This window comes from Crinia signifera, chromosome 12, assembly GCF_055691185.1.
Source record: "Crinia signifera chromosome 12, ASM5569118v1, whole genome shotgun sequence".
Lineage (NCBI taxonomy): Eukaryota > Metazoa > Chordata > Amphibia > Anura > Myobatrachidae > Crinia > Crinia signifera.
Window position 1 is genome coordinate 89,034,540 of NC_139228.1, and position 12,974 is coordinate 89,047,513.

Consider the following 12,974-nt stretch of genomic DNA (forward strand, 5'->3'; position numbering starts at 1 on the left):
ATGTCACCCAATTGCTTGTGTCGACATTTCGTCCCTGTCAACCTAAGGATGTCAACCTTTTTACTGTGTCAACCTATGGCCTGTCGACCAATAGTGGTTTTCCTAATGACCTTCCATGACCCATAGCCTCCCATGATATTCCCTGACAGTACTGTAATAATGACGGCGGTTCCAGCCATGTAATTTTGCTGTGAACAATGGGAACTCCCCACAACCATCCAAGTCTGTTTGTAACTCCACTTCAGACGACATAACCCAGAGCAGCTGAGATCCACATTGATCAATCTACATATTCTCAGGATAAAAGACGGACTTGATAACTTACAGCTTCTTCACATCTGGGAACTATCTACAGTAATCACCCCCAGTCCTGGGATTCTTCCTATTCCTAATATTCTATTATACTTGAATAAATAGCCGCTCTGGTTTACATGAAAACGTTCTGACCTAACCGTACGGAATCCCGCAACATGAATGTTCTGTAACAGTGAGAACCGGCGCTGGGCTGAATTCTCTCAAGGCCTCAGGGCCCTGATTCTAATTTGTTCTGTTCCCCACGTGTCCGCACGGGGGACCGATGTTGAAGCACTGCGTATGCGCATAATCGGTTATGCACATGTGCCTTCTCTGGGGGAGTTGGGGGCAATGATGGCTCTCCGACATAGGCACCCATGTAAATGCAGCCGTGACGCAGTATCCCGGAGTCGGGCAGCTGACATCACATGATGGAGGGGAGGGGGGGCATTTTTTCAGAGGTGCGGGCTCCCTGGGACTCAGTAAGTTATGATCTTTGAATCTTATCGAGTCAACCAGAATCAAGCCCCAGGTCTGTAAATAAAGTGAAAACCAGGTCTGTGCGGATAGCCCCTCTCAACTTTTCTCTGCCAGTTAATAATAAGTGAGAGAACACTGGCAAGGAGTAAATGTATGCTCCCTGCTCATTCTTGATTCTATCAGCAATATTGATGCGCTGGGCCACGCAACACTCTCGCTATGGCCCCTACACACACAGCGATGTAGGATCTAGTCAGATCGCATATAAAATAGCTTAAAATCGCTAACAACTGAACGCAATGTGTTGTTTTTTACAACCAACTAAATTTGAGCCTAGTTGTGTGAGACCAAAGTCATAGAACTTAAAAAGTGTCAGTAATATGGAGCAGAGTTTTTCCCGTAATGTAACTGGTAATATTGTTTACAGGCCTGGGCTACTGATATCCTGGCGATGGTCAAGCATCCCCTGCTATACAATGCTTCCCGTTACTCCTTCTATGAGAAAATGTAAGTACTGTAGTATAATGTATGGGAATTGTAATTACATTTCAACCTCTTTATCATTTGCAGAACATGTCAGTGCACTTGTGGCTGACCCTGGCATCTGGCTGCACAAGATCCAGTCACGCTCTCTGTAATATGCTGCAACCCTCTTGCTTACTATCTGAATATTTACTGATGAACGCCAATCATGATTGTAACACATTTGTATTATATCTTGCAATGGATAAGTTTACATTGCAGCTTCTCTCTTCCATAGAGTTCCTGACATTGAACTAAAGCACCTTTAATTATAATCATTCATGTCTTTGTTTGTTCTGATTTCTCTCTTTTTTGCTCTTTTTAGACACGTGAAGCTTACGCTTCAGCTAAATCCAGAGGGAAAGATTCCTGTACGCAAGTAAGTAATACAGTACTACGTAGCCAAGGTTAGGAGGTCATTTATAGACAGAAGATGGCAGCCCTTACACCCAGCGTAGGGACCGCTCTGCTTATGAGAGAACTTGTTAACCAGTAAGATGAGAACACTGTGTCTATGAATCGCAGTTGGCACAGTTGTTAAGCGGGTTCCCGTGCGTGGTTAGTATAGGAAGTAGGGGAGGCGTGAGGGTGCACTAGTGTGGTTGGTATAGGAAGAAGTAGGGGAGGCGTGAGGGTGCACTAGTGTGGTTGGTATAGGAAGAAGTAGGGGAGGCGTGAGGGTGCACTAGTGTGGTTGGTATAGGAAGAAGTAGGGGAGGTGTGAGGGTGCACTAGTGTGGTTGGTATAGGAAGAAGTAGGGGAGGTGTGAGGGTGCACTAGTGTGGTTGGTATAGGAAGAAGTAGGGGAGGCGTGAGGGTGCACTAGTGTGGTTGGTATAGGAAGAAGTAGGGGAGGCGTGAGGGTGCACTAGTGTGGTTGGTATAGGAAGAAGTAGGGGAGGTGTGAGGGTGCACTAGTGTGGTTGGTATAGGAAGAAGTAGGGGAGGTGTGAGGGTGCACTAGTGTGGTTGGTATAGGAAGAAGTAGGGGAGGTGTGAGGGTGCACTAGTGTGGTTGGTATAGGAAGAAGTAGAGGAGGTGTGAGGGTGCACTAGTGTGGTTGGTATAGGAAGTAGGGGAGGTGTGAGGGTGCACTAGTGTGGTTGGTATAGGAAGAAGTAGGGGAGGTGTGAGGGTGCACTAGTGTGGTTGGTATAGGAAGAAGTAGGGGAGGTGTGAGGGTGCACTAGTGTGGTTAGTATAGGAAATAGGGGAGGTGTGAGGGTGCACTAGTGTGGTTAGTATATGAAGTAGGGGAGGTGTGAGGGTGCACTAGTGTGGTTAGTATAGGAAGTAGGGGAGGTGTGAGGGTGTACTAGTGTGGTTGGTATAGGAAGAAGTAGGGGAGGCGTGAGGGTGGGTTGTATAGGTGAGACATGATGTGTCATGTTGTGTCATGTTTCCGCCAGCCCCGCCATCTTACACCTGATGTTGCACAGTATGACTGATAAGAGGTGCGGTCTAATAGCCGTGAGGGGAGTCAGTGGTCCCCTGCTTTGGCTGGCTGGAATTTAAAATGAAATAAAGAACTTTAAAGACATGCAAGGTCCGGTTACCTCCCTTGTTAATTCACCTTTTCTTATTATACCAACCCCATCCAATTCCAAGTCAGTCTGATAATATCGGTACTACTGTAGGTTTCATTACGTAAACCATCAAAATCAAAACACTGCGGTACTTATTTATATGGTATATTTCTGTACTACACCTCACATGCAGATAGCTGTCATTCTTCTCATTACTACGGATGGCCACCGACCATCGATTATTTGAAATCATTGATGGTTTAGGGCCAATGGTGAATACTTTTGCCATTGATGTAGGAGAACCAGACAGTTTCCCTACATCGATGGCAAAGGAGAACCGAAGTTTCTTTTTTTTTGTTTCAAGGTGCTCCGCCCCCAACACCCAGAAGCACCACCCCCGAGTTCTGATCAGTCAGTCAAAAATAATTGATGACCATCGATAGCTAAAACTGTCGATGGTTATCCATCAAATAGTTTAATACTATCGATGGCTGGTTGCAGAATCGCCATCAATGGCAACCATCGATGGTGACTGCACCGATGGCCATCCCTACTTATTACTACCTGTAGAAAACTATCATTCCGAGTAACGTAAAAGTTCTAGTAAATGTTTATGAATATCATATTTTTTCATTTTTATTTTATTTTATTTTCATTGTGGTCTACCTTTAAATTATTATGAAACATCCCACCAACCTATTTGTTTATTAATTATTTGTCATTTGCTGAAAAGATGTGATCTACAGTAATAATCCCTATTGTACTTCCATGAACTGCAGACATTTTATTGGGCCAGATGCGCTAAGCTTCAAAAGTGATCAAATGGAGAGTGATAAACAGCCAGCCAATCAGCTCCTACCTGCCATGTCACAGACTGTGTTTGAAAAATGTCAGACAGGAGCTAATTGGTTGGTGGTTTATCACTCTCCATTTTATCACTTTTGAAGCTTAGTGCATCTGGCCCCGTATCTGGTTATTGTGCATCTCCTGTAACCCTGCTAGTGACCCGTCTCTCAGTCCTCAGAGGCGTTACCGTACGTTCTACGATGTAGATTCTGCAATCTTCAAGTCATGTCTGTTTTTGCTTCTTGCACAGTATTTTCCAGCTGTTTCCGGCAGACAGGAAGAGAGTGGAACAAGCTTTAAGCGCTTGTCATCTTTCGAAGGGGAAAGTGAGTTCCAGAATTTCAGAGTCTTTGTGTGTCGGCGGCTTATTGCGTACTAGTTACCAGCCCATCAATGTAACGGAATAACAAAACAGTGATATCAGCGGCCATGGTTCAACGGATCAACGCTTAAATTGCTCTGCCGGGTGCCATCTAGTGGCAGCTAGCGTGCCCCTCCCCCCGTAGAGGTGAGGAGCAGAGTTAGTCTTTTAATATAGGCTAGCATTTTCTGATTCGTAAAAAGGTGTACTCAGAATTGCCGCCTCCTGCCAACTTGAGAGGTCAGTATATGTGTCCGAAGATGCGGGCACTGGCCACGCCACTCCCAGAAAATGGTGCCGACGCTCCCATTGTCTTGAAATGCAAACAGCACTGCCCTGTCCCCGCCTCCAAAAAGCTGTAGTATGATTGACACTTTGAGCGACCACTCAGAAGGAGATCTCCATCTCTAGTGGAGATGTACATAAACACGGGCCAATCTGGATCAGACCCATTGACAATAACTGACTTGTCCCATCCTGTGTCCGTGTACGGTGTCCTGCTGCAATGACCATGACAGGGTATTGTCTAATAGCTGTGCCCAATTATCCCCCCCAAAGATGACATAACTCTCTTGTTGGATAAAATTGGCCACAGCAGCCATCTTTATTGAAACAATACAATTTTAACAATAACCAAAAACATTCCCACGGAAGGTGGTCCCCGAGGCCCTCAATAAATCTATCCACACCTCTAAGCACTTCCAGGAGCTCTTACCCCCAGCCGATAGCGATTGGCTCGAGGGCACCAATTGTAAACACCCAGTGCTCATTAATTAACCTCACCCAGGGGAGTCCAGCCCCCTCATGGGGCCCTCCCCGCCGCATAATTAAGCCTCAATGCCACTAACCTCGAGGACCCCGCTCCGCACAGGCCACTGTGACAAAAAGACATCCTATCAAATATTCTACCTAACCTATAAAAAACAGGGAAGGGTGGGTGGGAGCTGTTGAGAAAATCTCCCAGTGACCCCTATTTCCCGCCTGAACCCTGCTTATAAACCCCTCTAACACCCCGTTAAGCCCCTCCCCCTATGACCCTCTCCTTAGACACCCCTCCTATGACTATCCTGCTAGTCAGCTCCCTACAAACCCTGTCAGGGGAGCCTACCCCCAGGCTTTGCCTATAGTCCGGCTCCTACATGACAGGGTATTGTCTAATAGCTGTGCCCAATTATCCCCCCCAAAGATGACATAACTCTCTTGTTGGATAAAATTGGCCACAGCAGCCATCTTTATTGAAACAATACAATTTTAACAATAACCAAAAACATTCCCACGGAAGGTGGTCCCCGAGGCCCTCAATAAATCTATCCACACCTCTAAGCACTTCCAGGAGCTCTTACCCCCAGCCGATAGCGATTGGCTCGAGGGCACCAATTGTAAACACCCAGTGCTCATTAATTAACCTCACCCAGGGGAGTCCAGCCCCCTCATGGGGCCCTCCCCGCCGCATAATTAAGCCTCAATGCCACTAACCTCGAGGACCCCCCTCCGCCACCAAGCACGAGGTTAAACCCTTAACCCCGTGCGCCCCCCCACATCCGGAACGCTGTTTCTATTCCCTCTTGTAGTCCCAAAGACCAAACATCTATCCCCACAGCATTCAGGTGCACACCGTCCCCTCTCCAAAATGCCCCGGCACCAGACTCAAGTTCCCTGTGCCTCACCACAACAGCCCCGTTTCTGGCCATAAAACGCCCAATCGCCCTGTTAACTTTTATCCGTGCCTTATTGAGCTTGTCAGCCGACCTCGCATCCCTCCAATAATGGCGTGGCACGATATCCGACCAAACCGTGATCAATTCCGGAAACATTGCCCATAAACGTAGGAGATCAAACTTGATATCCCGTATCAACTCCCTAAATGGTCTGCCCCCAAGGTCATTCCCGCCCACGTGTAAAACTAATATGTCGGGAACCCTATCGAGCCGAACAAAACGGTGAAATTCCTGCAGCACTCCACTCCATACCATACCGCGCTTCCCCAGCCAGCGGACCAACGCCTCCTCTCTATCCAAACCTAGCTGGCGGCCATTCGGTCTAACATCAGCCCGTAAAGCTCCCCAAAAGACATATGAATGTCCTAAAATCCAAATCAGGCACGGAGGCTGCCCTAAAACAGAAAAGAACACAGTCAACCTCAACAATCCCCTAAACGAACATAAGAACGAAAACGAGACGATTCCCACCGCCCAATACGCTTAATTAACTCATCCCCAAATCCCATTCTCGCAGCCTCAGTTGCGGCCCCAATGCGGAAAGAGTGACCCGCGTACTCTTCCCCCTTGAGGCCCAACGTACGTAGTACTGCTCTAAACACACTTGTGAACTGGAACCGTGATAAAAAGGATCCATTTGCATGTATCAACAAGGGATCCCTTTCCCTGCCCGCTCTGACTTCCTTAAATATCCTTAGCCGTGTCACCGGGCACATATCCGACCCTGGTACAGAAAAGAGAACTACCTTCTTCCCCTTCCCTAACTGATCCGTCTTAGACCTCCTCACTACTAGCTCCACCCTATCCGAGTATAAATCCACATCCTCCTCTAACAAGCCCCCCGGCCTGGACACGCTTGGACTCACGAGCTCACCTATCCGCAGTGCCCCGAAGAAGGCAAGCGAAAAGGCTACCCCGAACAACCTTTCCTCGAAATTGGAACTACAGACCTCCCCTAACTTCATGCCCATGTTCTGTAACAACTTGAAGGACACCGGCCTTCTCTGATCCTGTACCACATGTCCTTTCCTCCAACCTTTCAAGGCTTGCGCAATCAGGAAATTCTTAGTAACATCAGGCCTGCCGCCTGCACGAAACCCAAAAGCCAAACCCGCCATGCAGCGCGTGATTTTTGCCACTGACCAACCAATCTCCTTACAATGGCCGATATACAATAGGACAGCCAACTCGTCATCATCCTCCTTCAAACCTACTACCTCACGCCATTCCAACCAGCTCCGCCATTCCTGATTGTATGCTGACCATGTATTCGGGGCCAAAGATTCCCTGATGAGCTGATCGACTACCCGTCCAGCAGAGCCCAGAGCCGGCTCGGGAACCCGGTCTCCTCCCTGTCCGCCTCCGGTGCCAACTCCCGGAAACGTTCCCACTGTGAACGAGATAAAGAATCCGCAATGCCGTTAGAGACACCGGGGACGTGCCTAGCCACCACCCACAAATTCAAAGCCAGACATTCCAATACTAACTGCTGCAAAATAGTGACCACTGGCGGTGAAGATGCCGACAATTGGTTAATAGCCATGACAACGCCCAAATTATCGCAGTGAAAACAAATCTTCCTATTGCGGAACAACTCCCCCCAAACAACTACTGCAACCAAAATAGGAAACAACTCCAACAATGCCAAGTTTTTTACCATGCCCCTCTGCACCCAAGACTCCGGCCACCGGCCTACACACCAATGTCCCTGGCAATATGCTCCAAAACCGCCACTCCCGGCCGCGTCCGTGAAGAGGTCTAGCTCAGTAGCCACGCATGTGTCCGACATCCACAAAGCTCTGCCGTTAAAAGCTTCCAAAAAGGTTGCCCACACCCGCAAATCCCCTTTCAACTCGCTACCTAATCTGACAAAATGATGAGGAAGAACCACCCCCGCTGTCGCTGCTGCCAGCCTCCTGCTGAAAATGCGGCCCATAGGCATAATGCGACACGCAAAATTCAATTTACCCAGCAAGGACTGCAATTCCCGCAATCTAATCTTCTTTAACAGCAATGCCCTCCCTACCTCGGCCTTCAAACCCAGCAATTTCTCCTCGGGCAGGCGGCACTCCATATTTTTGGTATCAATGACAATACCCAAAAAACTGATCACAGTCGCAGGGCCCTCCGTCTTCCCTGGTGCCAGCGGGACCCCGAAGTCTGCCGCCACCCGTTCAACAGTCCTCAACAATAAATCACATACACCGGTCCCCCCAGGACCAATACATAAGAAGTCATCTAGGTAATGAATAACTGAACTGCACCCAGAAACATCCTTAACCACCCACTCCAAAAAAGAACTAAAGGCCTCAAAATAAGCACACGACAAGGAACAACCCATCGGTAAACATCGATCAACAAAAAACTCCCCATCCCAACAACATCCCAACAAACGCAAACTGGTTGGGTGAACCGGCAGCAAACGGAATGCCGATTCAATATCAGTCTTTGCCAACCTGGCCCCTTTCCCAAACCGCTTCACCCACTGAACTGCCGCGTCAAACGATGTATAAACCACCGAGCAGATGTCGGGGTCAATGCCATCATTGACCGACGCCCCTTTTGGAAACGATAAATGGTGTATAAGACGAAACTTGTTCGCCTCCTTTTTAGGTACCACCCCCAATGGAGAGACTATCAAATCTGGCCATGGCGCCGCCCCAAAAGGTCCAGCCATACGACCCAGCTGCACCTCCTTAAGCAGTTTTTCCTGAACCACCTCTGGATGCTCCCTTGCAGACTTCAAATTCCTCCGAAAACTCCCTGAAACCTGCACGTCAGAAGGTATCTTAAAACCTTCCCTAAACCCCTCCTCCAACAACGCGGCTGTCTGCTGGTCAGGATACCTACGCAGATAGCCCAGCATCCTTTCCAGCCGAACCGGTGTCTCCCCCTTTTGAATTACCGTCCCGTGACTTCCCTCTGAAGCATTTATTTGCACCATGGGTCCCTCCACACGAGGAACACTCATGCTTAAATTTGCATTTTGCCCCAAACCGGCATGACCCGTCATTAAAGGCAAAGCAGAGTCCCTTCTGCATGGCCGTCCCGTTTGTGGCCTCCCTCGGCCCCCCCCCGTCCCCACGAAAGGGCTGCCCACTTTTTATGGGAGCCGTCACCTTTAACCATAAAGCAATATCCTTATGGTCCCAACGTATGTTAGGGCGCACCACCTTCCTCTGTCTAAACTGCTCGTCGTACCGGAGCCAAGCCAAGCCCCCATACACCCGGTACGCCTCTCCTATCGCATCCATGTAACAAAACAAGCCTGAACAATTGTCAGGGGCCTTCTCCCCAATCACGCTAGCTAAAATAGCAAATGCTTGCAACCAGTTCGTGAATGACCGCGGTATCAGCCGATACCGCCGCCGATCCTCCTCCTCCTTCTTCTCCTCCTTACGGGGCCTATCCAGATTAAAATGCTCTAAAGGGAGCAATGAAAATATATCCACGTATTCCCCTTTCCAAATCTTCTCCCGCACCTCCTGTTTCAGATGGGCCCCCAATGGCCCCTCAAAACATACATACACCTCCCCTTTTGCAGTGTCACTGAGCCTCCCACTCTCCTCCTGCGTCCCCACACTGCCCCCTTCTGCCCCCGCACTACTGCTACTTTGCTCACCACCAGGTACCGGCACCCCGCTGCTCACCGGCACCCCACTGCTAACCGGCACACTATTACTGACTGGCACACTATTGCTAGCTGGTGTGCCCGAATTCTGCGGCGCCCACGCCGCCGCCGGGGACGGCCCCGCCCCCTGCCGCAAACCCACCAACCAATCTGCAAAACCACTCAATAATTCGTTAAAGCCTCTGCACATCTCCCCCTGGAGGGCTTACCCTCCCCCCCCCTGACTCTGCGCTAAAGCATTAACAGACATAGAGACAGACTCACCAGGCTGCCTGGGGGCTGTGAACCCAGCAGCCGCCGGTCCAGTGTCCTGACGAGCCCCAGCCAATGATGAAGGACCAGGTACTTCTCTATCCTCTGCTGACGCTGACATCTCTCTTCTCCTGTCATCCCGACCCTCAGGCACAGCACCAGCCGGCGTGACCTCGTTGGAGGCGGAGCCAGCTGTGCGCCGCTCGCTCCGTGTACCAGGCCTGCGGTCCCCAGCCTGTACTTCAGCCCCCCTGGCACGACTCACCCCACGCTGGGCGGCAGCATGCGCCGCATGCCCCGCCGCTCCAGGTCCAGTACCTCGCACCGCCGGATCTTCTTGCACAGGGGGGGATCCCCCCCGCGCGGAGGGTTCCGCCTGCTGGTTGGATTCCTCCCAGACCTGGTCCTGCGGGCGGAAGGTGCCCGGCCCGCAGCCTGGCCTGGAGGGTCCCTAACGGGGCTCCGTGAACGGCGCTGAACCCTGGGGGACACAGATGGGCTGAAGCGCTCCGGAGGCCTAGACCTCCGAGGCCGTGCACCCGCTGGAGCAGCCTCCTGCGTTGCTGCTCCCAGTCCCCCCAGCAGACCTGACATCTGCTGCTGCAGCCACTCAGCCCCTCTGGTGCCCGCTGCCTCCCTGAGGGCAGCAAGCGCAGCGGATACTTCAGCATCAGCGTTGCCTGGGGAAGCCATGGGAGATGCCAGCGCTGCTTAGCTGTTGAGAAAATCTCCCAGTGACCCCTATTTCCCGCCTGAACCCTGCTTATAAACCCTTCTAACACCCCGTTAAGCCCCTCCCCCTATGACCCTCTCCTTAGACACCCCTCCTATGACTATCCTGCTAGTCAGCTCCCTACAAACCCTGTCAGGGGAGCCTACCCCCAGGCTTTGCCTCCAGTCCGGCTCCTACATGACCAGTATGTCATTATACAGTGATTCCAGCCTTTCTTTTTTCTTCAGAATGACGCAATCAACCCCGAGGATTTCCCTGAGTCTGTCTTCAGGACGTTTCTTATGCAGCTGTGTCCGCGGCCAGAGATAGACGAGATCTTCACCTCCCAGTGAGTCCTACAAGGCTCTGTTATGTGATTATTGCACCGCTCCACAGCCACCCCAACCACACACACATCAAGCCATGAGCCTAAAGGCCCCCATACACTAGCCGATTTTGGTCAGATTTCAGCCAGATCAGTCGGATCTGGCCGAAATCGGACCAAAATCTGCTAGTTTTGATGTCCCCTCAGATCCGATGCGCGGTCCCGTGCGCATCGGATCTGCGTCGGGTGGTCGGACCTGCTGCACGTCCGACCACCCGACTTGGGACCTAGTGGGGCGGTGCGGCGGTGGAGGGAGCAGGGGGGGCTGGGGACGCTGCGGGGGACACAGGCGGCATAGAGCCGGCCGGGAGCTGTCAGTAATGAATAAAAAAAAAAAGCCCATACAATGAATGGGCGGCCTGTGATTGGCTGAGCGCTCTCTCAGCCAGTCAGCAATTGGCTGAGAGAGCGCTCAGCAGCCAATCACAGGCTGCCCATTCATTGTATGGGCTTTTTTTTTTATTCATTACTGACAGCTCCCGGCCGGCTCCCCCTGCCCGGCTCTATGCCGCCTGTGTCCCCCGCAGCGTCCCCAGCCCCCCCTGCTCCCTCTACCGCCTCAACGCTGTCCCCCGCAGCGTCCCTAGCAGCGGGGGACACAGACGTGTCCCCAGCAGCGGGGGACACAGACGTGTCACCAGCAGCGTCCCCAGCCCCCCCTGCTCCCTCTACCGCCTCGCACAGACGCTGTCCCCCGCAGCGTCCCCAGTAGCGGGGGACACAGACGTGTCCCCCGCAGCGTCCCCAGCCCCCCTGCTCCCACCTCTGTAGCCCCCCCCCCCTGCTCCCCGGGTTTTTTACATGTGATAAATCGAGACGATTTATCACATGTAAAAAATGGCACATCAAGTGCCAATCTAATCAAGCTCCCCCGGGGAGCAGCCGGGGAAGCTCAGGGGGAAGTCGGGGGCGACTTGTCCTAAGGACAAGTCGCCCTAGTGTATGGGGGCCTTAATTCAGACCCACTCCGAGGGGCCCAGTTTGGTTCCCATTCCAATGGTGGGGGTCTGTACATCTTCGGGGAGTATCAAACTCGCTGAGGCATTTGCACGGATAGGGGATGGAGAGGGGCAGCAACTGGGGGTATGCCCAGCATTTTAGGGGCGTTACCCTGGTAATGCAGGCGTGGTTTGCATTGGTGGCAATCAAAAAATGGATAAAAATCCAATGCAATGACAGTTTCTCTGGGGTACAAAAACTCGATGTTCAACATGTAAGTAGATTGGCATGTCAAATGTTGACATTCACATAATGTCGACAGAGTATCAGCACGGTAAATGTTGACTGTTGGCATGTTGACCTCCCATCCTTGTTGACGTTAAGATCATTGCATTCTGGCGTCAACATTATCTACACTGAGTTTTTATACCACAAAAACTGGAGGTCAAACTAACGGGCAGATTCAATTGTTGCCAGAATATACAAACAAGCCCGATGGGGGGGTAATGACGTTATGTAGGAAATCCTCTGTTACTCCTTTTTATGTGAAATGACGACTTTTGGAGTTAGCACTTGGTTTTCTTTGAACAAAGTTTGTGGCATATTTTACGTAAGTTTTAAGTTCAGATTTAAATACGGTAAATATCAAATTCCAAATGGACTTTTGCTGTGTTCGGGGTCTTATTTCGTACTGTGCAGTCATCTTTCTCCTGCCTTTTGTTCCCAGCCACTCCAAAGCCAAACCTTACATGACCAAAGATCATCTCACCAAGTTCATCAACCACAAACAAAGAGATTCGCGGCTAAATGAATTGCTGTACCCGCCTGCGAAGCCAGAACAAGTCAAAATTCTCATAGACAAATATGAGCCCAGTGCCATCAACAAACAGAGAGGTGGGCGCGATGTGTGGTCTGCAGTGGTGCAAGTAGAATTTTTTTCTTGGTGGTACTGATAGCCTCCACCAAAAATGGGCGTGGCCATGTGTCATGAGGTGGGCGTAGTCACACAAAGCTAGAGGAGTGACTAAATGACAATAGTGGCGTGGCATCAGGAGACAGGGAATGAGAAACAGGGAATGGCTGGGGGTGGGTTGGCTCTTGCTTGGGGGAGAGCCGGGCAGCTTGTGCTTACAATTGTGGAGCCTGCTCTTCATGCTGCCGGCGCCGCTGATGCCTGTCAGTGTGACAGGCTAAATCAGCAGTAACCGGTAGCTCCATACAGCACCAATCATAACGCTGGGTGGGCGTGCTGCGGATGCATTATATTTAGACTTAAAATAAAAATAGAATTGACAGTGGGTCAGGG

The 12,974-nt window shown here is 50.7% G+C and overlaps 1 protein-coding gene across 1 annotated transcript in view; it reads left to right on the plus strand.

Moving 5' to 3' along the window:
• PLCB2 (phospholipase C beta 2) overlaps positions 1 to 12,974 on the plus strand; it is a 104,810-nt gene that overhangs the window by 42,575 nt on the left and 49,261 nt on the right. The window contains exons 5-9 of the mRNA XM_083165932.1: positions 1,202 to 1,281; positions 1,622 to 1,675; positions 3,921 to 3,996; positions 10,593 to 10,693; positions 12,396 to 12,562. Of these exons, the coding sequence (XP_083022058.1) occupies positions 1,202 to 1,281; positions 1,622 to 1,675; positions 3,921 to 3,996; positions 10,593 to 10,693; positions 12,396 to 12,562 (478 nt within the window). The remainder of the gene's footprint in view (positions 1 to 1,201; positions 1,282 to 1,621; positions 1,676 to 3,920; positions 3,997 to 10,592; positions 10,694 to 12,395; positions 12,563 to 12,974) is intronic.